Source organism: Nerophis ophidion, linkage group LG04 (assembly GCF_033978795.1).
Source record: "Nerophis ophidion isolate RoL-2023_Sa linkage group LG04, RoL_Noph_v1.0, whole genome shotgun sequence".
Taxonomy (NCBI): domain Eukaryota; kingdom Metazoa; phylum Chordata; class Actinopteri; order Syngnathiformes; family Syngnathidae; genus Nerophis; species Nerophis ophidion.
This window is the reverse complement of record NC_084614.1, coordinates 11726462-11753972: the sequence shown is the minus strand read 5'-3', so window position 1 is coordinate 11753972 and position 27511 is coordinate 11726462. Positions and strand designations below refer to the sequence as shown.

The following is a 27511-nucleotide window of genomic DNA, read 5'->3' as shown; positions in this document are numbered from 1 at the left end:
CCCCTCAACTGCCTCACAGCAGCCTTCAATTTTAAGTGGTCATGGATGGTTCCAGTGCATATACCACAGCAAAATAGATTTTTGCTCTTTTCTTCATTGTCACAAAAGGCTAGCCACTTCGCTGGAGTTCCCTTTCCCCTTTTACATAGTGATAAGACAGCCATTATCCTTTGAACCTTTCTTTTCACCCAGCCCTGAGAAAAGGAAGAGTGAAATAGAAGTAGGAGGAGGACAGAGAAAGATTTCTTCCCTGAGGTGAGCCCGGCCTCACCTCTGTGTGGCAGACTTTTTTTCTGAGCAGTGAAGAGGTCCTTAACCTTCTATCAGATGGAGGCACACAGTTGTGTTCTGCTTGAATAACGACATTGAAAAGCCCTCAAGCACAGGAGATGGTTCTATAGAGTCTGTTCGCACTGAAAAGAGAGAGAGTGTGTGAGAAAGCCCGACAGAGAGTTGGCGTTGCGCGACCTGCTGGAGTGTGACCCTCACATGACGTCCATGTTCTCTGCTAGAACACCCATCAGTGCTTGACTATGGATCAGTGTTCCTTGTTGTATGACAGGAGTTCTAATAATGTCACAGCAACATACATGCATATATCTGTAATCCACTTACTTTTACACCAGGGTCTCCAACCTTTTTTTTCTGACATCTACTTTTACAAAATGAATATGGCCAAGAGCTTCTCATTTAATTATGAATCTTATTTCAACCCAAAGGAGAAAATCACTTGAAGAGCGCAGACTTCTGCAAGGTCCTTTTTCCCCAATAGTAAAGAAGTCCTGAGTCCAGATGGAGAGTCCAAAAATGTAATCACTTGTTCCCTATCACATTGCTGGCATTTCCTATAAAGTAGATGAAAATCTGCCCATAGCTTTATGAGCTTCTGTATCTTTATCACCTGCTCAGTGGCCGGAGTGTCCGCCCTGAGATCGGAAGGTCGTGAGTTCAAACCCCGGCCGAGTCATACCAAAGACTATAAAAATGGGACCCATTACCTCCCTGCTTGGCACTCAGCCTCAAGGGTTGGAATTGGGGGTTAAATCACCATAAAGGATTCCCGGGCACGGCCACCGCTGCTGCTCACTGCTCCCCTCACCTCCCAGGGGGTAAACAAAGGTGATAGGTCAAATGCAGAGGGTAATTTCACCACACCTAGTGTTTGTGTGACAATCATTGGTACTTCCTTTAGCTTTTTAACTTAATTGAAATGAGCGAAACAGAGTGAAGCTTCTTGTTAGTCAGTCCGTGTCTTTGCGTCTGTGGCAGTGTGGCACTGTGGCAGCTGCGGATTTCACCGATGCAGCGGTTTGAAGAAACACTTGGTTGCTTCTCCAAACATGTCTTTAATGGTGAACATGCAACATGAGAATGTTTTTTGGAAGAGCTTAAAGACACCTCAACCAATTAAGTTACTTCCCCACTTCAGGCTTACTCGATGTGAGACCTGGATCCTAGTTCATCAGGATTCCTCCTCTTCCTCCTGTCCAGGAAATCGCAAAAAGCCGCTGCCTGACCAGGGTTGAGAAAATCTGTAGAGACTCCTCCCACCCCTAGCAAGGACTGTTTTCACTGCTGGACTATAAAAAGAGGTTCCGTAGCCTCTGTAGCAGAACCTCCAGTTTTTGTAACAGCTTCTTCCCTCAGGCCATAAGACTCTTGAACGCATCATATTAATCCCCTCAATTACCTCAAAAACGGTTTAACTCGCTGGAATATAAAGACAATATAATATACATATCTTTAATGGTGAACATGCAGCATGAGAATGTTTTTTTGGAAGAGCTTAAAGGCACCTCAACCAATTAAGTCACCTCTCCACTTCAGGCCTACTGGATGTGAGACCTGGGTCCTAGTTCATCAGGACTCTTCCTCTTCCTCCTGTCCAGGAAATCGTAAAAAGCCGCTGCCTGACCAGGGCTCAGAAAATCTGCTGATAATCCTCCCACCCCCAGGAAGGACTGTTTTCACTGCTGGACACTAGAACGAGGTTCTGCAGCCTCCGTACCAGAACTTACAGGTTCTGTAACAGCTTCTTCCCTCAGGCCATAAGGCTCTTAAATGCATCATAATAATCCCCTCAATTAGCCCAAAAACGGATTTACTTGCTGGAATATAAAGACAATATAACGCACATCCATAAACGTTGATGCACATGCAATAAGTGCAATATATTTATCCGTACAGTAATGTATTTATATTTATCTGCACCTAATTGCTCTTTTATCCTGCACTACAACGAGCTAATGCAACATCATTTTGCTCTTACCCGTACTGTAAAGTTCAAATTTGAATGACAATAAAAGGAATTCTAAGTCTAGTGTCTGTCACAACAAACTTAAGGTAAAATAGAAGAAATTATCCGACTCAGTACCAAAATTTAATAACATGTTCCTTATCCCATTTCTGACAAGGTAGAAGAAAATACACCTATCACTTTTTTGAGCTATCTATAGCAAAATGAAAGAAACAGAGTAAACTCTTTCTGCACTATATTTTTCTGAGCGTATGCACACATGAGCGTAAACGTAAGTTACAGTACCATAGTAGAAATGATCTGGATCAGACATAACCTCTGGGCGGTGAGAAGCTCTGTCATTCGGGAGGAGCTCAGAGTAAAGCCGCTGCTCCTCCACATCAAAAGGAGTCAGATGAGGTGGTTTGGGCATCTGTTCAGCCTCTCTGGGGAGATGGGAGGCCACAGGGAAGACCCAGGACACTTTAGTAAGCCTATGTCTCCCAGCTGGCCTGGGAACACTTCGGGATCCCCCGGGAGGAGCTGTACGAAGTGGCTGGGGAGAGGGAAGTTTGGGCTTCCTTGCTTGTGCTGCTGCCCCCGGGACCCAACCTTGGGTAAGCGGAAGAAGATGAATGGATGGATCCTAGTGAACTTTGATAACCCAATTTTCACTATACTGCCTTTTAGTATTAATTCTGTTTAAAAGACCCGACCGTTGGGCCAACGTATAGCGGCTGTTTTAGATAGCTGTTCATAATATCGCGTCGCATTTTCTAGAATCCCCTGGCCAGCTTCTCTAAAAGGCGTGGTGAGCCTTTTCTGCTGTCTTTTACTCTCAATAGCTTCCATAGTATCAGAAATAGTGCAAGCCTTTCTTCTGTCAAGGTCTCCCAGTTGTTGATGGCTGGTGATAATGTGGGCTCTTGCCATAATTCAAATTAGTCATATGATGCCACATTGAAGCATGCCGTAGTGAATTCAGTAGCACTTATACTAGATAAAAAGTCGTAACATACACATATATCTATCTAGTGTTGAAATAAACACCTTCTGTCAGCATTTACTTTTTTAAATAAATGTTTATTGTGGTTGGTTTGCAGGCTCTTCCATCTTTGCCCTGCAGTAGTCCTTTCACACGGTCATAATGTGTGACATGCATGTCAAGTTTTCCCTGCTGTTATAAACACACGCACACACACACACACACACACACACACACACGCACACACACACACGCACACTTATACAATATGTTCTCACGTTTGATTTAATGGAAGTGTGCTGTTCACTGGCGTGCAACTAAAATGTGTTTCTTTAGACCCGTAAGTGTCTCTTCTTTCTTCATTGTCCTTTATACAAAGGCAATGAAGTCACAATCCCCTGAACTACAAACTGCAGTTATCACACTTTCTCTCGCTTCAATGTGATTGCTGGGCAATAACATGAGGCTGAAGTTAGGGCAGATGACATAATAAATGTTTGTTGAAAAAACTGCTGCTGGTGTTATTGCTTGATGCTAACATTTTATGTTGTCGCATCATATAATCATTTGGTAGCATATTTTTCTCAGGTAGCAAAACGTATTCATATTTATGCATCTCCAGGGGTAACAGTAGACAAGTTATGAACTGGTGACTGTGTTCTTTTGTCATGCATTCACTTCATTTTGTTTCTGCCCATTTATGTACGGCCTCAGGTTAGCTGTGTGGCTAACTTTTGACTTTGCACTTGGTGTAAATCAACATGGTTAAGACACTAGTACACAGTACTATGTTTTAATAGAAATATAAAAATTATAACTTTAAAGCAAAAAAGAGATTATCAACTGCAGCAAAGTGGATGGTGTGGAATTTGATGCTACTGTACATACAAGCCACAAAAATGGTTAAGCTGAGTGCTTTGCACTTATATATGTCAAGACCCCCTTAAAGACAAAAAATTACCACAACCTCCTTGAATTAAATTACAAACCCCGTTTCCATATGAGTTGGGAAATTGTGTTGGATGTAAATGTAAACGGAATACAATGATTTGCAAATCCTTTTCAACCCATTTTCAATTGAATGCACTACAAAGACAAGATATTTGATGTTCAAACTCATAAACTCAATTTTTTTTTTTTACAAATAATTATTAACTTAGAATTTCATGGCTGGAACACGTGCCAAAGTAGTTGGGAAAAGGGCATGTTCACCTCTGTGTTACATCACCTTTTTTTTTTAACAACACTCAATAAACATTTGGGAACTGAGGAAACTAATTCTTGAAGCTTTGAAAGTGGAATTCTTTCCCATTGTTGTTTTAAGTAGAGCTTCAGTCATCAGTCCAAGGTCTCCGCTGTCATATTTTATGCTTCAAAATGTGCCACACATTTTCGATGGGAGACAGGTCTGGACTGCAGGCAGGCCAGGAAAGAACTCGCACAATTTTTTTTTTCATGAGGCCACGCTGTTGTAACACGTCCTGAATGTGGCTTGGTATTGTCTTGCGGAAATAAGCAGGGGCGTCCATGAAAAAGACGGCGCTTAGATGACAGCATATGTTGTTCCAAAACCTGTATGTACCTTTCAGCATTAATGGTGCCTTCACAGATGTGTAAGTTTTGCATGCCTTGGGCACTAATGCACCCCCATACCATCCCAGATGCTGGCTTTTTAACTTTGCGTCGATAACAGTCTGGAAGGTTCGCTTCCCCTTTGGTCCGGATGACACGATGTCGAATATATCCAAAAACAATTTGAAATGTGGACTCGTCAGACCACAGAACACTTTTCCACTTTGCATCAGTTTTTTCTTAGATGATCTCAGGCCCAGAGAAACCGGCACTGTTTCTGGATGTTATTGATAAATGGTTTTCGCTTTGCATAGTAGAGTGAAGTGAAGTGAATTATATTTATATAGCGCTTTTCTCAAGTGACTCAAAGCGCTTTACATAGTGACACCCAATATCTAAGTTACATTTAAACCAGTGTGGGTGGCACTGGGAGCAGGTGGGTAAAGTGTCTTGCCCAAGGACACAACGGCAGTGACTACGATGGCACAAGCGGGAATCGAACCTGCAACCCTCAAGTTGCTGGCACGGCCACTCTACCAACCGAGCTATGCCGCCCACAGAGCGGCATAGCTTTAACTTGCACTTACTGATGTAGCGACAAACTGTATTTAGTGACAGTGGTGTTTTTGAAGTTCCTGAGCCCATGTGGTGATATCCTTTAGATATTGATGTCGGTTTTTGATACAGTGCCGTCTAAGGAATCGAAGGTCACGGTCATTCAGTGTTGGTTTCCGGCCATGCCGCTTACGTGGAGTGATTTCTCCAGATTCTCTGAACCTTTTGATGATATTATGGACCGTAGATATTGAAATTCCTAAATCTCTTGAAAATGCACTTTGAGAAATGTTGTTCTTAAACTGTTTGACTATATGCTCACGCAGTTGTGGACAAAGGGTTGTACCTCGCCCCATCCTTTCTTGTCAAAGACTGAGCATTTTTTGGGAAGCTGTTTTTACACACAATCATGACACCCACCTGTTCCTAATTAGTCTGCACACCTGTGGGATGTTCCAAATAAGTGTTTGACGAGCATTTCTCAACTTTATCAGTATGTATTGCCACTTTTCCCAACTTCTTTGTCACATGTTGCTGGCATCAAATTCTAACGTTAATGATTATTTGCAAAAAAAAAATGTTTATCAGTTCCATCCATCCATTTTCTACCGCTTATTCCCTTCTGGGGTCGCGGGGGGCGCTGGCGCCTATCTCAGTTACATTCGGGCGGAAGGTGGGGTACACCCTGGACAAGTCGCCCCCTCCTCATCGCAGGTCCAACACAGATAGACAGACAATATCAGTTTGAACATCAAATATGTTGTCTTTGTAACATACTCAAATGAATATGGGTAGAAAAAGATTTGCAAATCATTGTATTCCGTTTATATTTACATCTAACACAATTTCCTAACTCATATGGACACGGGGTTTGTATTATAGAGAACTTGATAATATGTATTTATTTATCCCTACAACATACTGTGTGTGTTATATTCCTTATATAATCACCCTATTATCAAAATAGATGAAAATATGAGCTAAGATGACATCTGCAACAACTTAACCAATTTCCATGCTGAGTTTATTAACTCAATGTGTAATATTCAAACAAGACGGCTCAGCCTGTGGCAGTTGCAATACACAGTAAAACAAGTGCAAATGAGTCACTGGGTTGTACATTTTCATAAGCCTTACACAATATTATTGGAAATGTTTTGAAACTGTGTTTCACTTTAAAAAAGTATTCCTTTTCAAAAAGAGCAATTATTTTTCGTTTTTGTTTTGTGCAAATTTGACCACAATATTCCTAATATTCAGAAAAGGATGGGGAGGATATCTTGCCCAAAGTGGAGGAGTTCAAGTACATCAAAGTCTTGTTCACGAGTGAGGGAAGAGTGGATCGTGAGATCGACAGGCGGATCGGTGCCGTGTCCTCAGTAATGTGGACGTTGTATCGATCCATTGTGGTGAAGAAGGAACTGAGCCGGAAGGCAAAGCTCTCAATTTACCGGTCGATCTACGTTCCCATCCTCACCTATGGTCATGAGCTTTGGGTTATGACAGAAAGGACAAGATCACGGGTACAAGCGGCCGAAATGAGTTTCCTCCGCCGGGTGGCGGTGCTCTCCCTTAAAAATAGGGTGAGAAGCTCTGTCATACGGGAGGAACTCAAAGTAAAGCCGCTGCTCCTCCACATCGAGAGGAGCCAGATGAGGTGGTTCAGGCATCTGGTCAGGATGCCACCCGAACGCCTCACTACGGAGGTGTTTAGGGCATGTCTGGGGAAGACTATGTCTCACGGCTGGCCTGGAAACACCTCGGGATCCCCCGGGAGGAGCTAGACGCAGTGGCTGGTGAGAGGAAAGTCTGGGCTTCCCTGCTTAGGCTGCTGCCCCCGCGACCCAACCTTATTTACTAAGATCCAAATACCACACACTAAAAAGTGTGTGCCATCTATAAAATGGTGTGTGCTATTAGTGGGCATGTCGTGTGTGACCTATTAAGACTGTGTGCGCAATTGGTGCAAATGGCCTTATTTGAATGAAGATTATCCATGTACTATAGGAGGCATCACCATAGAGACACTCATTTACTGCACATTCATGTTATCAGGCTCCTACCGGTGGTTTTTTGCAATGTTTTTAAACATGCAGGAAACATTTACCACTTTTTATGGGCATTGTAGAAACAGTCGGGCAGTCAATTTACAGTCACAGTTTTAACCTCTAAAGGTGCACTACTGTGAAGAATGTATACTTCAATACATTTGTATCATATACTGTAGGGTATACTGTATGTTTGTAATATATATTCCATGTGAACATAAATGTTGAATGACAATAAAACATATCTATTGAATTTGTTTGAATCAGTCCCTGAAGTTTTCCAGGAGCTATGGAATTATAAAAGGATGTTGCTGAATAGACGTAATGGCTAATATTTTTTATTTCCGATCATCCAAATTGAAACGTACACATATGATGGAGGATTCTCGGTCCATCGTGTGTCTTTGCAGCGCGAGCACTCCCACAGCTGTGTGTGGAACTGTGTCTGTTAAGGGTCCTTTTCAGACGTGCAAAATTGAACGCTAAATATTTCTCCCAAAATGGTGTAGAGTGTTGATTAATCACATTGTGCATGCTGTATAATAAATGTGCATTTTCTCTTCCCAGTATTATGGGTGTTTTTGATAATCAACATTAGGGTTGTGCGGTATAACGGTACTAGTAAAGTACCGCGGTACTAATAAATCATAATCGGTGCTATATCACCTCTAAAATGTACGGGTTATCTTTTTTTAATTTTTTTCCGGTTATGACGGCCGTCGTCACGTCATGACATTGCTGGTTTTACAAGCAGATGAGCATGTTCGGCAGTGCACAATCACAGAGTACTTACAAGCAGACACAGTGTGTAGACAGAAAACTAATGATGAAGGTGAAGCAATCATACTGAAACAAGGAATAGCTAAATAAGCTTTACTACACACCGTAGGAGGATACAACAACTCATCTGCGTCACTGCTAACAAAAGTGAGCGCTCCTCAATGTAAAAAAAGGCCATGAGTGGATCTACACCTGACATCCACTGTAATGATACCAAGTACAAGAGCGTATCTCGTCAATACTACAATGATTACATCGATATTTGTATAATCACAAAATCTTCTTTCAATTTATTTATTTTTTTATTCATATTATGTTTATAAACTCATTAAATATGTACCTGGACACATGAGGACATTGAATATGACCAATGTATGATCCTGTAACTACTTGGTATCGGATTGATACCTAAATTTGTGGTATCATCCAAAACTAATGTAAAGCATCCAAACAGAAGAATAATTGATTATTACATTTTAACAGAAGTGTAGATAGTTCATGTTAAAACAGAAAATAACCAGATATTAAAAGTGAATGAACATGTAGATGAATAATTAATTTTGTACTGCTTGTCCCTCATAATTTTGACAATATAATATAATGGAAAATGGCACAATATGTTACTGCATGCTTCAGCACCCAAATTAGGAGCCTTTGTTTGCTTATTTACTAAAATAAGACTAGTTATCGTGTATGTCACATTATTAACTGTATCCATTCGACCTCCATTGCACCGGTCCCTTTCAAGGTTTCTCGTTATGCTCAATGGGTTTAAATTTTTCTTGCCTGATCTGATGTTGTTGTGGCTTGTGCAGCTTTTTGAGACACTTGTGATTAAGGGCTAAACTTTGATTGATTGATTGATTGATTGATTGATTGACTGACTGATTGTTCACCAGTATGTTTAAGGACAAAATTATTCTTCGTTTGCAATAAGTAACATGTGTTTAATGTAAAATAAAGCCAATGACGCCTATTTTTTTGGTCCCTTTTATTTAGAAAAATATCGTAAAGTTTTGAAGTACAATTTGGTACCGGTACCAAAATATTGGTATTGGAAGAACCCTCATCAGCATATATTTTGCATATTAATGAAGACAAAGACGCAAAATGGATTTTATGCCTTATTCTGCCCACTTAAGAGACTCAATCCTTAAATTAGACATTAAGTGTGCTTTATAATTCTGTTCTTTATAAATTCTGAGTATTGTCACTTGTTTCCTTGGCACGGACAATACCTCTCTTTTTCTTTTCATTCATGTCACAAACCTCTCCATCTTTCCGCCTCCGTTAGCTCTGTACACATGTCTTCCTTTGTACTTGGGAGTTTTACTAGGTCCATTGTTGATCAGCTGGATCACTGTTGCCAGTTGTCACTTGCTTGTTATTACTAGCTGCCAGTTTTGTGTATTGTAGAGTGTAGGCACAAATAATATTAAATCTCCCGTGTTGGTCATAACCAGACCAACTTTTTGAAATATGGCTCAGCTAATGGTTGCCCAGTGGTTCTTAACCTGGGTTCGATCAGACCCGAGGGGTTCGGTGAGTCGGGCTCAGGAGTTCAGCGGAGGTAAAAACACACCCGACTCATCGTGCAAATAAAAACTTCTCCCTTTCGGTGTATTACGGATACGGCAACAGCTGACTGATTTGCAGGTGTGTAATTTGTTGTGAGTTTATGCACTGAGTTGGTTTTGTTGTTTGAACAAGGTGATGTTCATGCATGGTTCATTTTGTGCACCAGTAAAAAAAAACATACTAACACTTTAGTATGGGGGATATATTCCCCATTAATTAGTTGCTTATAACATGCAAATTAGTAACATATTGGCTCTTAACTATTAAGTACTTATTAATGCCTTATTCGGCATGGCATTATTATAACACTAACCCTCTAACCCTGACCCTAACCGTAACCAAATAACTCTAAATTAAGTCTTTGTTACTTAGAATATATTCCACATACTAAAGTGGTACCAAAATACATATAACTTTGTCTTGAATTTGAAAATAAAAAAAACATTATTTTTATTATTATCATTATTTTTCGGTGAATGCGCATATGAAACTGGTGGGGTTCGGTACCTCCAACAAGGTTAAGAACCACGGTGGTAGCCCTTGTGTTCATTTGCGTCTCACCATGTCTGACCATGTTTCTGTCAAATGGACCAGATACTAGAAATAGTATTTGGTGCTATTTAGCTTTGGAAGTGGAAGAGACTCGGTAGATAGGCAGGTAGGTACAGTGAAGAGAGGAAAAACAAAGTATTATTCAGCCATCCTTCATTTGTTAAACTTATTTTGGCCAGTGGGAACAATCCGATTACATAAATGGAAAACAATGGGTTTGTCAAGTTGGAAAACACAATGTAGCCAGACTTAACTGCCTCTGTCAGCTACCGCAGAACAAATTAGGAAATGACAGCAATAACCCTCATTTGTCATTGCGACCTAAGGCGTGACAACAGAGGAAAACTGGCATAATCAGCAAGTGCCTGGACAGATAAGCTCCTCCACTATAAACACTTTGCTTGGTGGGGTATGAAGTCGTGTGGAGAATGGAACAAAAACTTCATTGTAGACAGCCAATCCTGGTGGGATATGAATGTTAGCATCCACCTGGAACCGTTTTTTCTTTTTTTTTTTTTGCAGCATTGCAGTCCTAAAGTCTAAAAATAGATGCTGCAAGTACAGAATAATATTAATTGTGTATATTTAAGTAAGTGTCAGCCCCCATTTGCATATAGGAGCAACACTTGCAGATATTTTTGCAGAGGTGCTCAAAACACTAAAAAGTCCCTGATAGTTGCATGTGGCCGGCGAGCTGTGCAGAAAAGAAAGAGGTTCCACCCACACCCCGTGCCAGCATATTTCCCAGAAACGTCAACATCTGTGCCAAATGTGCAGCCCGAGTGTGGCAGGAGCGGTGTGCCAGTGCGAGTCTGCCTGGCTGCCAGGGACTACTTTTTATCCAATCAGACAGTTCTGCTTGAGCGAGACCCCTTTTCTTGTCTCGTCCCATCTTCTCCCAAAGCTTTACCACCCTCCCATGAAAACACAGACACAGGCCTGTGCGCACGCATTTCCCCTTGCACGGCATTAAGCCTCGGAGGTACATCGTTACACTTACCTAGAAACCATAACCAAGAAGAGAGCGGTGCTGTGTTCCCGCTCACTTTCTTTCTGTTTGCTGCTGTTGCCTGCCGCCCTGTCCCTTTTTTATATTCCCCTGAAGACAAAATTACGGAGTGAATGAGCATGCCTCACTCTGCTTTTAAAGCAGTTCTTCAAAGATATAAAAATCACAGGTTGTCTGGAGATAGGAGACGTGTGAAGGAAAAATGCAGGCTGCCTATCTGTGTGTGGCTTTATTGGACATGATGAGGGATGATATTATGGTGGATGCTCCTGCTGCCGCGCCTGTGAGATGAGGACGGATGGCCATTTGTCTCACTTTCGCTTAGCGTAATGCATTTATCTGTCTCCCTCCCCAAGACTGGACATCGGTGTTCATCAAACAAATTGTCCAAACAGTTCTCCATTTTCCTCAGTGCTTGTCATTATTGTCATGGTGTTCCACTTTTTGGCTGCAGAATCAGAAATGTTAACTAAATGACTGGGTTTACATTAGAGAGGTTGTACTACATTTCAAGAACTAAATTTTAGAATAAGATTTTTTTTCCCATATTTTATCGCACTGGATGATAAGCAGCATATACATATACGTTGTGAAATTTGTTATTTACACAGAACAATTTTGTAAGTGGTTATTTACATACCTTAATTGTTTCCATACAGTGTCTGTAAAACGGCAGTAAAACAGCTGATCAAACAAAACAGAAGTCATCGTCATGGACCCACTAGCTGCGAAAGCTATCTCTCCAATCAGCTAAACAAACTTAACTCCACGGTGACGTCTTGTTGAATTTACTGATGAATTCGTAAAACCAAAACAATACAAAAAGACTGCCATTGTAAGTTGATAATACTAACACAAACACTCGTAAATGGGTAACACTTTAGTACGGGGAACATACTCTTCATAACAAAGACTTAATTTAGAGTTATTTTGTTAGGGTTAGGGTTAGGGTTAGGGTTAGGGTTAGAGGGTTAGGGTTAGAGGGTATTAGTTAGGGTTGAGGTTGGGGTTTAGATTATTAATGGTGAATATGTTCCCCATACTAAAGTGTTACCAACTTACTGGTTTGATAATAAGGCCAAGCAGAATATGGCATTAATAAGTAATTAATAATGACTAATTAAGAGGCAATATGTTACTATTTTGCATGTTAATGTCACTATGTATTGAATAATACTTCAACAAAATACGAATGAAATATCATAAACTGTGAAAAGAAATGCAACAATTGATTTTTTTATGGACATGTTCCATAAATATTGATGTTAAAGATTTCTTTTTTTGTGAAGATATGTTTAGAATTAAGTTCATGAATCCAGATGGATCTCTATTACAATCCCCAAAGAGGGCACTTTAAGTTGGTGATTACTTCTATGTGTAGAAACCTTTATAATTGAATCACTTATTTATTTTGCAACACGTTTTTAGTTATTTTTATATCTTTTTTTCCAAATAGTTCAAGAAAGACCACTACAAATGAGCAATATTTTTGCACTGTTATACAATTTAATAAATCAGAAACTGAAGACATTGTGCTGTATTTTACTTCTTTATCTCTTTTTTCAACTTAAAATGCTTTGCTCTGATTAGGAGGTACTTGAATTTAAAAAAAATGTTCACAGGGGGTACGTCACTGAAAAAAGGTTAAGAACACCACTGCTTTAGACAAACTTTACTTGGAGTGATGAATGAAGAATCCATACGAGTAGAAACGCTATAGTCGACTAGAAGACGGGACGGCACTTGTACTTCTGGTTCAAAGCTTTAAACAGCAGGAAACACTAGACGTTTGCCCAGCAGCACCTGCGCAACCAAAAAATGACACCATAGCACAGTAACACACCTTCTCAGTGTCTTTGCACATTGCATCCTGGTCGTCCGCAAAGATAAATCCATAGATTAGCCGTGGTATTTTATAAGTCACAGGGTTCAAAGCGTAGTGGCTCATAGTACGGAATTGATGGTATATTATAAGTTCTAACAGTATTTTAACTATGATGTTGGGCACTTACTGAATAGACCAAATTGTTTCTCTCTTCCAGGTGGATGACGCCATGCTTATGTTTGATAAGACTACGAACAGACATAGAGGTGAGTACACAGCAAACTGAGGAAACAGTCATTGTATGTCCTGTCCTTGTGTGGTAACATAGAACACTTCCATTTCGCTTATTAGATGTTCCATCTATTCAACAATGGGAGCGTGTCAAACTGATCAATACATTGGTACTGTGTTTGGAATGTTGCAGCATTAGCTCTTGTGTGTGCGTGTGTGTGTATGTGTATGTGTATGTGTGTGTGTGTGCACGTGTGTGTGTGTGTGTGTGTGTTTGTGTGCCATGAAGTTTGTGTGTTTCAAAGATGTGCTTAAAGGGTGTAAGATTGTGAGATGGCGGGTGCTGTGCATTCAGATAACAGTGTCTGATAGCGCCCAGGAGAAGCTCCGACGTTATCGCACGCACATCGGCATCTTATCTTTAGATGAGGGAACGTTTCTCTCTCAAGCAGAGGACTTTCCAAAGACAGGTTTGCACCTCGCACCATACGCCAGCGCTGTGTTTAAGCCAAACAACACACTCAAAGGCTGAATTTAACCACCAGTTACCACATATAGGGCTGTCATTTAGCTGGACTGCTATTGGCTGTGAGAGGAACTTTAAAGAAACAGCTTGCCTCGCTCCGTGTGTGTGTGTGTGCATGTGTTTGTGTGTGTGTGTGTCATTGTATCTGTGAGTAAGTCAACAGGCGCTGACAGGTATTTTCACAAGCGAGAGATGCAGGCTTTTCTGTCACATCAGTCAGTTTCCTTGTTTGTTCATCACAGCTTCATACTGAACTGAGCCAGAAAAAACTCTTACTTTCTAGCAAGAATTGCATCTTTTACACCATCAACACACAGAATACACAAGAGGACAAATGTGTGATCTCATTGTTTATTAGCTCATAGATTACTTGAGGCAGAGTGTTGAAGATTAGACATCTACAGTCGTAATATGGTTGTCTTTCCCACACATTTCGTAAGATTCAGGTTTGTGGGATTTTTTTGTGCTTAATGTTTGCCTTGTGTTTTGTGTTATTAACTTCTTCAATGAAGGTAAAATTGATGTTAAACTTTCCTTCATTCATCTTATTCATCATTTAATATTTACATATTTTGCTTATGTTAAGCCACTAAACGGTCCTAAAGTTAGCGCTTATAATAACAATATCGCTAATACTTTGTTAATATACAGATCACAAAACGTAAATGGAGTATTCATGGCGCTTTTTGGATGGTTATTTATTGGGTTTTGTGGTCAGAATAGATGCAATGACATCATGGCTCCAATTGGCTATATTGTAAGCTGATGTTTATTTACATGTATTATTTACAAGTTAGAAGGCATTAAAAAAAGACATGTGTTCCTGACTTTCATAAGGATTGTGAATTATAGGCAAAATTCCTAAAAAGTGCAGTTCCCCTTTAAATCTGTAATTATTATTCATAGAATGTGTTTTGTGTTGTATCTGGAATATAGGTTTGTGATAAGACTGAAATTTCAGTTGTCGACACCGATATCTGTGCATTTCTAAAATGTTCAATATTTGTTTGATATCCCGATGAACGTAAAAAAACTGAACCCATGTTCGTTTAAATGTACTACTTGAAATCTTTCAATTTCTCAAGTATTCAAGATCACTGTGCTTCAACATGTTTTTTTTGCACAGAATTTAGATTGCAGTATTAGCTGCCAAAAGGTAAACATACATTCTGAAAAGAACACCCTATAGCTTACCAGTATATTAAAAAAAACAGTACTCTGCTTAGAATTATGGTCATAAATAACAATAGTCAACTATTTTACATTAAAAAGAACACAAAACAAATAATACTGTTCTTAATATTCTGTAAATATGGTGGTAGTGAAACATAATCACGTAATTTGTAATGTAATAGGCTAATAAAAAAGCTAAAACATACATCTAAAGACAAATCTTTGTGTTTGTTTGGTGTTAGAATACTTTTTTGTAGCATTTTCTCATTGAGTTATGTTTTATTTTTCCATTTTTGCTGTTGTTTTTTGTTTGTTTTTCCTTATAATTCCTTCATAAGTGAGGGCCAACCCGAAATCTCAAGTCCACATTTGTGACAGACTTCTACAAATAAGTAAATATATGGGAAACACTGGCTATTTTTGTTTAAACTAGGAGGCTGACTCGGGTCTCTTGCACTGAGAATTGAAGCAGCTTGCTGAGGAAAAGTGTTACAATCGTATTCAATACTGATGAAACTGAAAATAGCTGGTATTGATGTCATTTTTGCCTGTTGGTATCAACTTTGTATTAATGTATCAACATTTTTGACAACCCTACTGGATCATATTAATTAAATGTATACTTCCTATGGGAAAGGTAACAAGACCTTTAGGTCTTGAAAAGCCACCTCACCTTAGACATCGCAAACTATATATCTGCCATTGTTTTTTTTCGTTGATGCCACAGACGAGCTGACAGACTTGAATAACGATTAACGTCCAAATAATTACAAGTTTTAAACTTAATATACAGTTTGATGTTCTTGAATCTGATGTTTTCATTTTTCTAGTATCGCTGAAATTGATCGATTCCCTTTTAAAACAATCTTGGATCGATACTTATCTTCCGGAAGGCAAACTTGCAGAGTTCAGATCTATGTAGTTGCATCCACGCAAAATATATCAATATATTGATTAATAGTTCCACTCCTAATAATAATAGATGGACGATAAATGTTTACATTAATTATTGTCAAGATGTTGTCTTTTCATTGCTATTTATGTGCATAACAAACACAATACTATCACTCTCTCGAGCAAGTGGAACTCACCTGTTGCAGCCCATGCCGAGTGATAGTGCAATAGCGCTAAGCATAGAGCTAAAAGCCTGAGGCCCCATCTACACTAAGCCGGAAAAGGTTATCCAGGGTAAATCACACCTAACCTTATCCGTGTCCACACACAACAATGCCACTGTTTAAGACCCCCTCCCCCTCTGTCCGCCGGCGCAACGCGACCTAGTTCGCATGCGCGGAAAAATGCATGTAGTCACCTCTGACCTGGAAGTGTATCCTTACGCTGTTTTTCAATGTAGACTATTGCCACATTTCTTTTAACAGTAAACCTTGCTTGCTTCAAGAACATCAACAGCTGCTAGACTATTAAGGTGAATCACACCTGAGTCGTCATACATTAATCATATATTTAATGGACGTTTGAAAGTAGACAATTTAATAAAGAACATTCTATAACAACCAACAACAGCACACCGTGCTTGTAGGCTGAAATTGGCGGTCGTACTTGACGGCCGCAACCACTTTATGGCTTCACAATAGTTACACTGTACTAAACTAAACGTTGAGTAATCACTCGACATACATGGCAGACAATGACAGTCTGCTTTACCAGTCCAAATGCATTCACAATTTTTCGTGGTATTCCCTTGTTCACGGGAGCCCGCTTTATTTGTCTCTCTTTCGACAAATGGACAAAGTTTTTCACTAAGTAGAATCCCAGTCGACCTGGACATTCGAAAGTGTTCTTGCCCTTCCTCTGACACAACACACTCGGTGACCAACATATCCCACCAGGCTGCCGTTCTTCCAGGGCTTCTGCAAAACCATCGCTCAACATTGCTGTGTTGTCGTCTGAGATGTGTTGTATCCGAAATAGCTGCAATTGCGCGTTTCCTTCCATGCATGTGTGATTTCCACAAGCGTCTGTACATGTACAAGAAGGAGAAACACGGGCATGTCTGGATGAATCGCCTCCATCTTTAAATAGACTCCCTTTTTAGACCAGTTGATCTGCCGTTTCTTTTCTTTTACTCCTATGTCCCACTCTCCCTTGTGGAGGGGGTCCGGTCCGATGGCCATGGATGACGTACTGGCTGTTCAGAGTCGGGAACCAGGGTGGACCGCTCGTCCAGAGTCGGGACCCAGGATGGACTGCTTGCCTGTATATCGGCTTGGGACATCCCTGTGCTGCTGATCCGCCTCCGCTTGGGATGGTTTCCTGCTGGCTCCGCCTTGGACTGGACTCTCGCGGCTGTGTTGGATCCACTATGGATTGAACTTTCACAGTATCATGTTAGACCCGCTCATAGTCATCATTGTCACCGACGTCCCACTGGGTGTGAGTTTTCCTTGCCCTTTTGTGGGCCTACCGAGGATGTCGTAGTGGTTTGTGTTGTGGTTTGTGCAGCCCTTTGAGACACCAGTGATTTAGGGCTATATAAGTAATCATTGATTAATTGATTGTGGTTGCTGCCGAGTTACCGAACGGGTTGTTATGAAGCTGGCTATGGCGCGTTCTTTCTGATGTCACTTCTTGTGTGGGGCGTAGTCTTTCTGGCGTCACTTCCTCTCCGAACTCAGTTTGTAAATGATCATTGAGTCCATACAAAACTAAGAGCTAGAAATTCAAGAAATAAATGGCGCACTTACCCGTATAAAAAATTGTCTTAAGAGGGGAACCTTAAACGGTTATTTAGTGTGGCTGAATCGAGGCTTAGGCTAAATAATTATTTGTTTAAAGGGTTATCCGGCTTAGTGTAGACTTAGCCTGAATTATGAAGTTGATGTCCAGTGCAAACTGTAAGGGCATCAGTGGCTGAGGTTTTCCAAAGTATTCTTCCGCCGCCACACTGGCTGGCCTTCGTTTCTCTTAAAGCTGCCATTATAACTGTTTCCACTAAGCATCAGACCTGAACTATCCAACGTTTAAGTGGCTCTGTGTGTGATAATTGAGGCGCTAGACACAGAATTGACCACAAATGTGTTCCCTTATTCTGTTTAACAATGGAAAATAACACATTGCAGTTAGGGTCTTTGATTAATACTTGGTGAAATATACATTGTTTTGCTGTTTTGGTATGATGTCACTCAATTTGGATAGGTAACTCCCTAGATCAAAGATCACATCCATGTTTAACTGCACTAGGCTGAAAGGCAGAAGTATCCAGGATTTCTCCTCTGGTATACGTTGCTGTCTCACCCACTCTCCTCTGTTCTCTTTATCTGTGTGAGTATGCTGTGCAGACAAACTCTTTGAGCCTGGTAAACAGTTTCCAAGTGTGGAATATGTGAACTATAGTGGAAGTGATCTATGGCTTTGAGGGGATTTTGATCTGTAGTGACAGAACCCAGTGTGGGGTCTTTGAGACAAAGGCGTTTTCTCCCTTTTCTCTCACGTCCACCGTCTTATTTTTTTTCACTCCCCTGTCTGCTGCACAGGCAGCCCCTGGTGAGTGGGGATGGACGCACCGCTCGGGGACTTGGTTAGACATTTGCCTTTGGGCGGCAAAATGCCCTTCAAGTGAAGACAATGATAGAGAAAAGCCTCCATGGTGATTTTTTTTTGTTTTGTTATTTTTATATTAAGTGTGACAATGAGGCAGGAGGCAGGTGTGGTTTGTTTCTTCGTTCACTGCTTCTCTTAATAGCATTTTGATATTTTGTTCCAGTGGGAATTTGAAACAGTAGACATTTGCCGCTTTTATCTTGAGCAGACAACAGGTCTCCAAGATGAAACACATTGAATATTACAGACCCATAAGAACATTTGAATAATTCATCAGTGCCACTGGTGTGGTTGTGTAATATTAATGGCTCAACTGCTTCCATGACCACAAAAAAAGGGCATTAAATATATTATAAGGCAAAACCAGTGCCTTGGTCCACTAGCTGCACATCTAGTTTCCTGCACTCCAAATCAATTCGCCACCTGTGTAAATTTTTACCCTACATATTGAGTCATGAAAAAATAATTCCAATCATAGCCTATTTTTATCCATCTAAAAACATGATACTGATGTATAACGTTCTACAACTCACAGTTTACGGCTGGAAATGCTTTGCAAATTAACAGTAAATTGTAAAATACTAAATACATTTGACAAAGGAAACACACATTTATTTGTACGAGTACTTTACGTAAAGCATTAAAAATATTGGCTCATTCTAATGAAACAAGGACAATCACAACACAATATAGAATAAGATAGATACAAACAGTTAAAAAAACGGACAAATATAATAAAATAGATAAGTAATTATATAAATACCCAAATATAATACATTTGATTAGTAAAATAGAAAACAAGCAAAATAGTGCAAGAAAAAAAAATAAGTTAAGTAAACTTATAAATAAAAAAAGCATAAGATAAAGTAATTATTTATAGTAATTTAAGGGCTAGGCAGGATAAATGTGTATGGTAGGGCTGTCAATATTAATGAGTTAACACATGCAATTGATCACAAAAAATATTGCAGTAATCATGTATCAACAGATTAATCACCCAATTTATTTTGACCCCACGATTAACTTTAATCGTGGATAGTTACCTGAAAGTGGTGCGGGTTGTTCTACGGTCAGTGATCAGTTCAATCCAGACACCAGTGCAAAGATGAGTGAGGAGACTCCGAAACATGTAATTGGGGTAATTAATTCAGACAAACAAATATATTTGTGCCAACATATTGGAATCTTTTTTACAGTTAATTTAAATAATGCAATTGAGTAGTTTACTGTGATTAATGAATATTTTTCTGATTAAAAGATTTATTCGATCGACAGCACTAGCTTTTAACCCTTATTAAAAATGCAGACCTGCAGTTTTCTCCGAATCTGTTCCACAAGTGAGGAGCATGGAAGCTGAATACTGAATCTCCGTCTTTTGTTTTAACTCTGGGAAAACAGGTTTACTTATATAGCCCTAAATCACGCGTGTCTCAAAGGGCTGCACAAGCCACAACGACATCCTCGGCTCAGATCCCACATCAGGGCAAGAAAAAACTCAACCCAATGGGATGACAATGAGAAACCTTGTATTGAGGCCCTAAACCGTTCAATGCTTTATCAACCCGCAGTAATATATATAAACAAATAGTTCGATGAATAGGAAGCCAGTGTGAGGATCTGAAAACTGGATCTACTTTCCTACATTTTTTAAGGACTCAGGCAGCAGCATTTTGAATTCTTTAAAAACAGTGTTACAGTGAACCACTCAATAAGTGTTTTTTTCCAAATCCTGCAAATACATCAGTCATTTAATTCTTGATGTTTTTTTTAAGGGTACACATTCAGTCTTCATCAATACATTCGATCGGGGCTTGAATTTGAACATAGTCTTCAGGAGTTATGGTTATTTGGATTTGAGTTTTGTCTGCAAAATTGTAGCACCATAATTCATCGTTTTTAGTTTCAATAATCTTTACCAGTGGTAGTATACAGATATTAAAAAGTAGAGGGCCCAACCCTAACCCTAACCCTAACCCTGTTTGTATTAAACACCACTCAAGTCTAAAATTACAAAATATTGCTTGAAAAGGAAAACAAATGTGTGAATTTCAGTAAGTGAAAGGCAAGAAAATGGAGTCGAAAACAAAGTGCAAATTGTAGCATTTTAAACGTAATTTGAATTTAAGGCATCTAAAAGACACCATGCTCCACTTTCCCCAAAAGTTCAAGAATCAAACATTTGAAAATCTACTCTGTAGACAGTTGTCCCCGCTATTTTTTTCTTTTTTCAAACATTGTCCAAAATAAACTTTGCAAACATTATATATAGATTCACCCGGTCACAACATTCAGTACACCTGCACACGCTCCAATCAATTCAGACCTGCATAAAAAAGCTGCATTTTAGCGACATTTGTGTCAGTGGTATTATGCTCATGCCAAAATTAGATGAAAATAATACTTTATCCTACCTTTTTTGTGTTTCTTTAAAGCCTGAAAGCTTGACTTAATGTCTAAATAATCTGTCTTTAATGTCACAACATGACCAGATTGTAAAACCCTGGGAACAGAAGCATCCAAAACTACGTGCACGCTCACGCCAAAATGCATGAACCTTATAATTTGACGCTTGGATATTGTTTAACGAGAGTATCCAACTTTGTAACATTTATAAATCAAAAAAGCCAAAAATCATCTTAGGTCCACTTTAACTGGTCACGTTGGCATTATTTTCATGCTGTCACTGCATTAGCCTTTATAGCATTGACAGTAGTGTGTGAGACGATTGTGTGCAAGATGCATGATTGACACCTGATTGTAAGTGTGATTTCTGTGGAGCTGTGCGAAATTGGATAGAGGACAAACGTCACACTCCACTAGTAGCAGCATTGTCCTTCAGACGGTCCCTGTGAGGCCGAACAAACAACAGCCAGAGGAGACATTCTCTGCCCTTCCCATTATCGTTCCACCCCCCCTCCCCCCCGTCTTATTCTTTTATGCTTTTTATTTTACACAGTGCGACTAGTTTTGCTCCACACCCTCTCCCCGTCCTGCCCTGACTTCACCACCTCTTGTCTTTCTCTCGTTGTGTCTCCTGCTTAGAGGACACTGGCCGTAAGCAAAGCCTCCGACAAAGGCGCGTGTAGAGCACCATCTCCTTGGCATTTAAAGGAGTAGAATACTGCCGATTGTGTCGGAAATTGAACTCTCCAAAGCCACTCTTGCCTCAGCAGCCGTTCATTGTGGACGACTTCAATGTCTCCGGTGAGCAGCTTGGACCGTCCGGGGGTTGATGCCAGAGGGTGTCTATTGTTCCGTGCTTTACTGCAGCATCCACATTGCTCCGCCTCCATTCCACCTTCTCTTTTCTCTTGGAACTCATTTTGTGGTAGGAAGAAAAGGGAATGTGTACCAGTGAAATTGTACTTTTTGTTGTTATCCTTCAGGGTTTGAGGTCAAGGCCAGTTGAAAAACAGAATCGTTAACAATGTAAATCAAATTCATCTGTTCGAGACACCCAAAAATGCTAACTCAGAACACCTTAGTTTTATTAACACGAAACAATGTAAAATACAAATGAACATTTAACATCACTGTGAATGGCTTCCAGCCGCCATCATGCGGGTTGCATGGACCATCGATGAAAGACATCGCGAAGCAGGTTTGACTCTCGTTTATTATTTCAATAAACAGTGCTGGGTCCCAGTCGGTCGTGCCGATTTCCAGCGCTTCCTCCTTTAATGCTCGTCTCAGCTCGCCTTTCGGTCGCTGGTGACTCCGTCTTCCTCGGGGGCTTATCGGTCGTCTGGTCTCGCTCGTCTTCTTCGTCTGCTGGTTATCCTACTTCTTTTGCTGGTTCTCCTACTTCTTCTGTCCCGATTGCTCCTCCTTCTCCCCTTTTATACAGCAGCAGTGTATTTTACGCACCTGGCTCCGATTGCTGCAACGTCGCTCCAGGTGCGCCCCGCCTCTCCGCTCCGCCGCACACTCCGCCTCCTGTTTTTGATTGTTTCTTCTTTAATTCAATGAAAATTACCCGCTTCTTCTTCTCAGCACTTTCCTCCACCCTCACTTTCACCACCCTTACTGATTGAAAAAGAAAGGTATGTCCATATCTAGCTATAAGCTAATGCTAGCGAGTAAGACCAGATGATTTAGGGGATCTTGCAGGATTCACTGTGGCATTTGCTACTCCAACTAATGGTGAGTGAGCTTTTAACTATAATTTTTATTACAAAAGCCTAACAGTTAGCCGAAAGACAACTTCAATCTTAAAACACTGTTAAGTTTAGAGAACCATTCTATATTATAATTTTATATTGCATAATGACCTTATTGATGTGTAACATTCAGTCACCGTTCTGTAAACCATGTTTCAGCTGGCTTGGTATTTGCATCTTTGCTATATTGCATATTCTACAAACCAAATAGTACATTAAAGAAGCTTTGATTGGAATATCGTTGAAGCTTTTTGATTTGGGTACCATTCATTTTGATTGTAGCAGCGCAAAAACAAACAGCCAATCATTAAGTTATTCTCACTTTCTTGACTTCATCTGTAGTTATTTTCAGAGCTGCAAGTGAAAATATTAAAAGTGGCACTTCTATTTATTTATGGAGATCTGCACGTCCGCACCTTCTTTTTTTTAATTACACCATTAACAAACTGATGAAATCTGTGTGTAACTTTCTCAAATATGGCTCTATAAAAGTTAGGAAGCAGAGAGCGCCCATTAGTGTAGCTTCAACAGTGTGACTGATTTAAGCCTACTTTGCTTTAAATGATGCAAGTACCGGTAATGTGCAACATATTTGGGGACTAGGATAAACATTTGTATCTGTGTAGTGCATATTAGAAACCATGTTCCTGGAGAAGAAAGGAATTCATGGCATTGTGTGAGGATAGGCACAGCACTCCAATAATTTGTGCATAGCCATTTTCTCCACTGTTTGTCAGGGCTGTTTTCCCAACCTGGCAAAGGAACAGAAGACCGCATTGTGTGTGTCTGTAATCTCTTTACCTGAATTGGCAGAAAAGCTTGCAAGTACAGCTCCCAATGTGGGGTTGGCAGGGAGAAGTCAATGTCACACTGAGCGAGCTGCCTTCCAAACTGATGGTGTGCAATTGACAGGAGAGTTTAATTTATCCAAGAGTTTACACTTTAGCCGCATCCAAAGAAGCCACAATATCAAATTGATATTGACCACGCATGGCCCTTTGTGTCATTATACGACCATATGACATAAATTTTTCCCTTCGCCGCACTGGGTGAGAAGAAAAATATAATTGGCTTTATTATCTTTCATCTCTTTGGCATCTTCCATTCATTATGCAAAAGCTGCCAGTCCAGCTACCCAGGAAGCAGAGCTGTGCCTCCACAGGTTAACGGTCGCTCCCAGAAAAGCCTATGTGTTTGACGTCACCACAATGCCTCATCAGCCACCGGTGTTAGGGATTGAACATGGCCGACTGAGCAGAGGATGTCTGGCTGCAAAGTGATTGCTGGCTCATTGACTCCGTAGGAGCGGAGGAGGGGAAAGGGAACACGTGCTGTTCAAAAAGAAACGGAAGTCGAGAAAAAAAGGTTGGGAAGAACAAGGAGAAGGAGAATGATGTCATGGTGAAAGAGCAGAGGAGGAGGAAATAAAGAAAAAGGCAAGTGTCTCAATGGGGAACCTCCCCCTGCTAACTCCTCTGGCTGGAAAACTGCTGCCGATTGCTTCAAAAGAGCCCCAGTCAACCTAGGCCTCCGCTTCTAGCAATTAGAGATCACTCCAGCGGATGCCTCCTGCCCAGTCTGCAAATCCCTCAAAGATACCCTCTGATTACTGCTGCAGGACACAGGCTTTTTACCAAATGGATCTCTCAATGGTGAGAGGAAGGTTTGATAATGCCTTCTTTTTATTCAGACGGGAGACGGAGACGACTCATTTGAATTTTAAGGATGGCACAATTTAAGAGATGAATTCCCTCCAAGAGAAGAAAAGTTAACAAGTTCTCATCCAAGTAACCAAGCCAGCAAACGGCCAGCGCTGTTATCATTGCAAGAGCACAAAACCTATTTGGACACGACTCAAACACAGTATCTTTTCGCAAGGCCGTCCACAAGGTCCGCTTTGATTGTGAATATCCTCCACTGGCAATCCCCTTTCAAACAAACCCAATCCCAGTTGGTTCCACAGCAGTTGTGGTGTTTACAGATGGCCCCTTGTACGTGCTCTGTGAGTACTGTATGGCTTCCCTGATTCAGAGTAAACAATCAGCTGATTGACGCAGCGCTCATATCACGGAGAAACCAAGATCCCTGCACTTTCCCTATAAGCTCTCTGAGCGCGTGTTGAAATGACTCACCTTCACAGTCCATGCAGATATTAGCAGCCAGCGTGAATGTCATTTAAATGGCAGAGCTAATTGTACGCTCCCAGTCTACCTTCACCCGGGGGCCTCCTGTCATGGCCCAATCCAGAGACAAAGAAGATGATGTGTTTAACCACTCTTAAAAACTGCTCCAGCCCATCAGCTTCTCTGCCGGTTAGTTTGCATTTTGTCGGGGCGCCCAAACTGACTGATTTGGTATACTTTCACAACTACTCTAAAACACTTTAAAAACAAAACCACAAGAGATCATTCCTTCTGGTCACAAGAAGGTTTATTCAAACACTGACGAGTGAAACAACTCTTTGTAACAACATGGACCACGGTTGGCCTTTTTAAATATGTTTAAACTCAACAGTGGCCTCATCACTAACATAAGCTTTTGCCTAAATAGGTGCGTTGAAGATGTTAAGTATGTTACTGAGTTTATAAATAAACAATGTTGTTCAGCCCATCTCAACTTGATAACCAAAACGACCGTACCTACGGAGTTACATCTTACTGAGTACTGTAAATGGTACAGTGTTCAACAATTTTTACATGGACATCATTTATGATTTTATCTGACAAATAATGGAGCCCATTTCCCTGCATAGACAGTGTGGATAAAGACATTTAAACCTATTATTTTGATCACTTATTTGCATTCGTTTTCGCCCTGCTCCATGATTACTTCACAACTGATATGGTTAAAATTACTTCGCTGCTCGTCCAACTCCTCTTCCATAGAAACCATAGCTTGTATTTCCTCAAGTATATTGAGGAAAACGTCAGTAGAAGAGGACACAAAATAGAATACTAGCAGCTTAATTTTTTTTTTCTCCTTTTTGAGCATGAGTTCTGCATTTCTTTCAATGTTTTTTTTTCTACAGTAACTCAGTCTTTCTCCCTTCAAGGGTGTTGCTGATTTCTGAAATCAAAATCATTCAGAAGATCATTGCAAATTACACCACTCTCGCATGGTCCCTACCATTTTGCATGAGCCATTTTGACTGGAGAGGTCTGCACTTTTCTCATATTCCCAATATTTAGAAATGAATGCAGGCTGACCCCCTTTTTTAGTTGCATTGCTACAACCTCCAACAAGAAATGTGGCAGACATATATAATAATTTTTTCAAATTCTGTGCGGAAATAACATGATTCGAAATGAAAATGCCACCAAAACACATACAACGCAATACGAAATTGCTTCCAGTCTTCTGCAGGTGACGTCACCAGGCCAACCCACATTTTGGAGCGAAAGTGGGTGTTCCGAAATGGGTTGAAACTTGTTGCAAATCAAGCCTATAATCATTCCTTTGTCTCGTTTGGGAGGAATTGTATCTGCAAATGTCATTTTTAGTCACGTTGGTGACTCAGGTTTGTTATTTTTAAAACTATGAAATAAGTGCCATTGTTGTCAGTATTAGATGGGCCCTTTAAAGGGTATGTTATAGAACATTGGCAGAAGGATTGATCGTGATGGTAATCACATGCAAGCTAAACAGAAGTTGCATGTCGCAAGCCAACAGTGCCATCTGTTTTAATGTAGTTGCGTAACATTCTGATTTACTGTATAAATTGGTAATGGATGATGCCTTCATTTGCCAGTTAGATTGGATGCAGGGTTGATGCCTTTTTAGATAGACTAAAGCACTGGCTCCCAACCTTTTTTGCACCACAGACCAGTTTAATGTAGGCATTATTTTCAGGGGCCGGCTTTCCACTTGTGCCAGATAAACACAGCAAAAATAATTGCATGAAAAATACAACTCACTATAATGCTGAATTAGTGGGAGCCCTGGGCTTGTTTCTTTGCAATGAGATGCAGATGGAAATCATTCTTTGGCTACAATCTGTCACATTTATATTTTATATGTTCATTAATGTGCATTGTATCATGTCATAAAGTTATAACAAATATCACAAAAGGCAAATTCACCATGAGGAGTGTTTGTCATGTTACGTGGTCACGTTTTGTTTAGTTATGTTCTGTTGGTTTAAATCTCTTAGTTCCTGTTTACGCTCCATTGTTTTGTCACCTTGACGACCGATTAATTCACCTGTACTCATTTGGACTCTAGCACCTGATTTGTTGAGGACTCACACACCTGTGTTAATCATGTCACTATTATTTAACCTTGTAGTTGCCAGGCAGTTGGCCTGGCGTCATTGCTGTTGCCCCATGCTCTGTTCACTCTGGTTATGTATAGCTCTGCTCATTTCCTTCCAAGTAAGTTTTGTTTATTCATGTCACGTTTCACAAGTCTGTTGTTTCATATCCATAGTTTTGCCTTTGCGGTAGTTTTTATTTTTTAGCCAAGTTTGTTCTCCGCCTTGTGCGTGCCTTTAGTTTGCACCATTCTTTATAGATAAATTAAAATATTTATTTACCTTCACACCATGTCCGGTCACCTCCCTTTGCATTCCGGGAAAACAAACCACACCATAGCCCCCGTTCCGACATTGTTATTGTACATCTTGTAACAAACGTGTTGGTGTGTCTAGTGGGACAGGCGAAAGTTAAGTCGGAGAAAATGCAGTCGTTTGTAAATTATTTAATGTTTCTCTGCGGCCCGGTAG

At 40.3% G+C, this 27511-nt stretch overlaps 1 protein-coding gene across 7 annotated transcripts in view; it reads left to right on the top strand.

Moving 5' to 3' along the window:
• Positions 1-27511, top strand: part of msi2b (musashi RNA-binding protein 2b) — a 637421-nt gene that overhangs the window by 348401 nt on the left and 261509 nt on the right. For all 7 annotated transcript variants that reach the window (XM_061897062.1, XM_061897059.1, XM_061897061.1 and 4 more), the window contains one exon: positions 13358-13406. In XM_061897062.1, coding sequence (XP_061753046.1) covers positions 13358-13406 — 49 coding nt within the window. The remainder of the gene's footprint in view (positions 1-13357; positions 13407-27511) is intronic.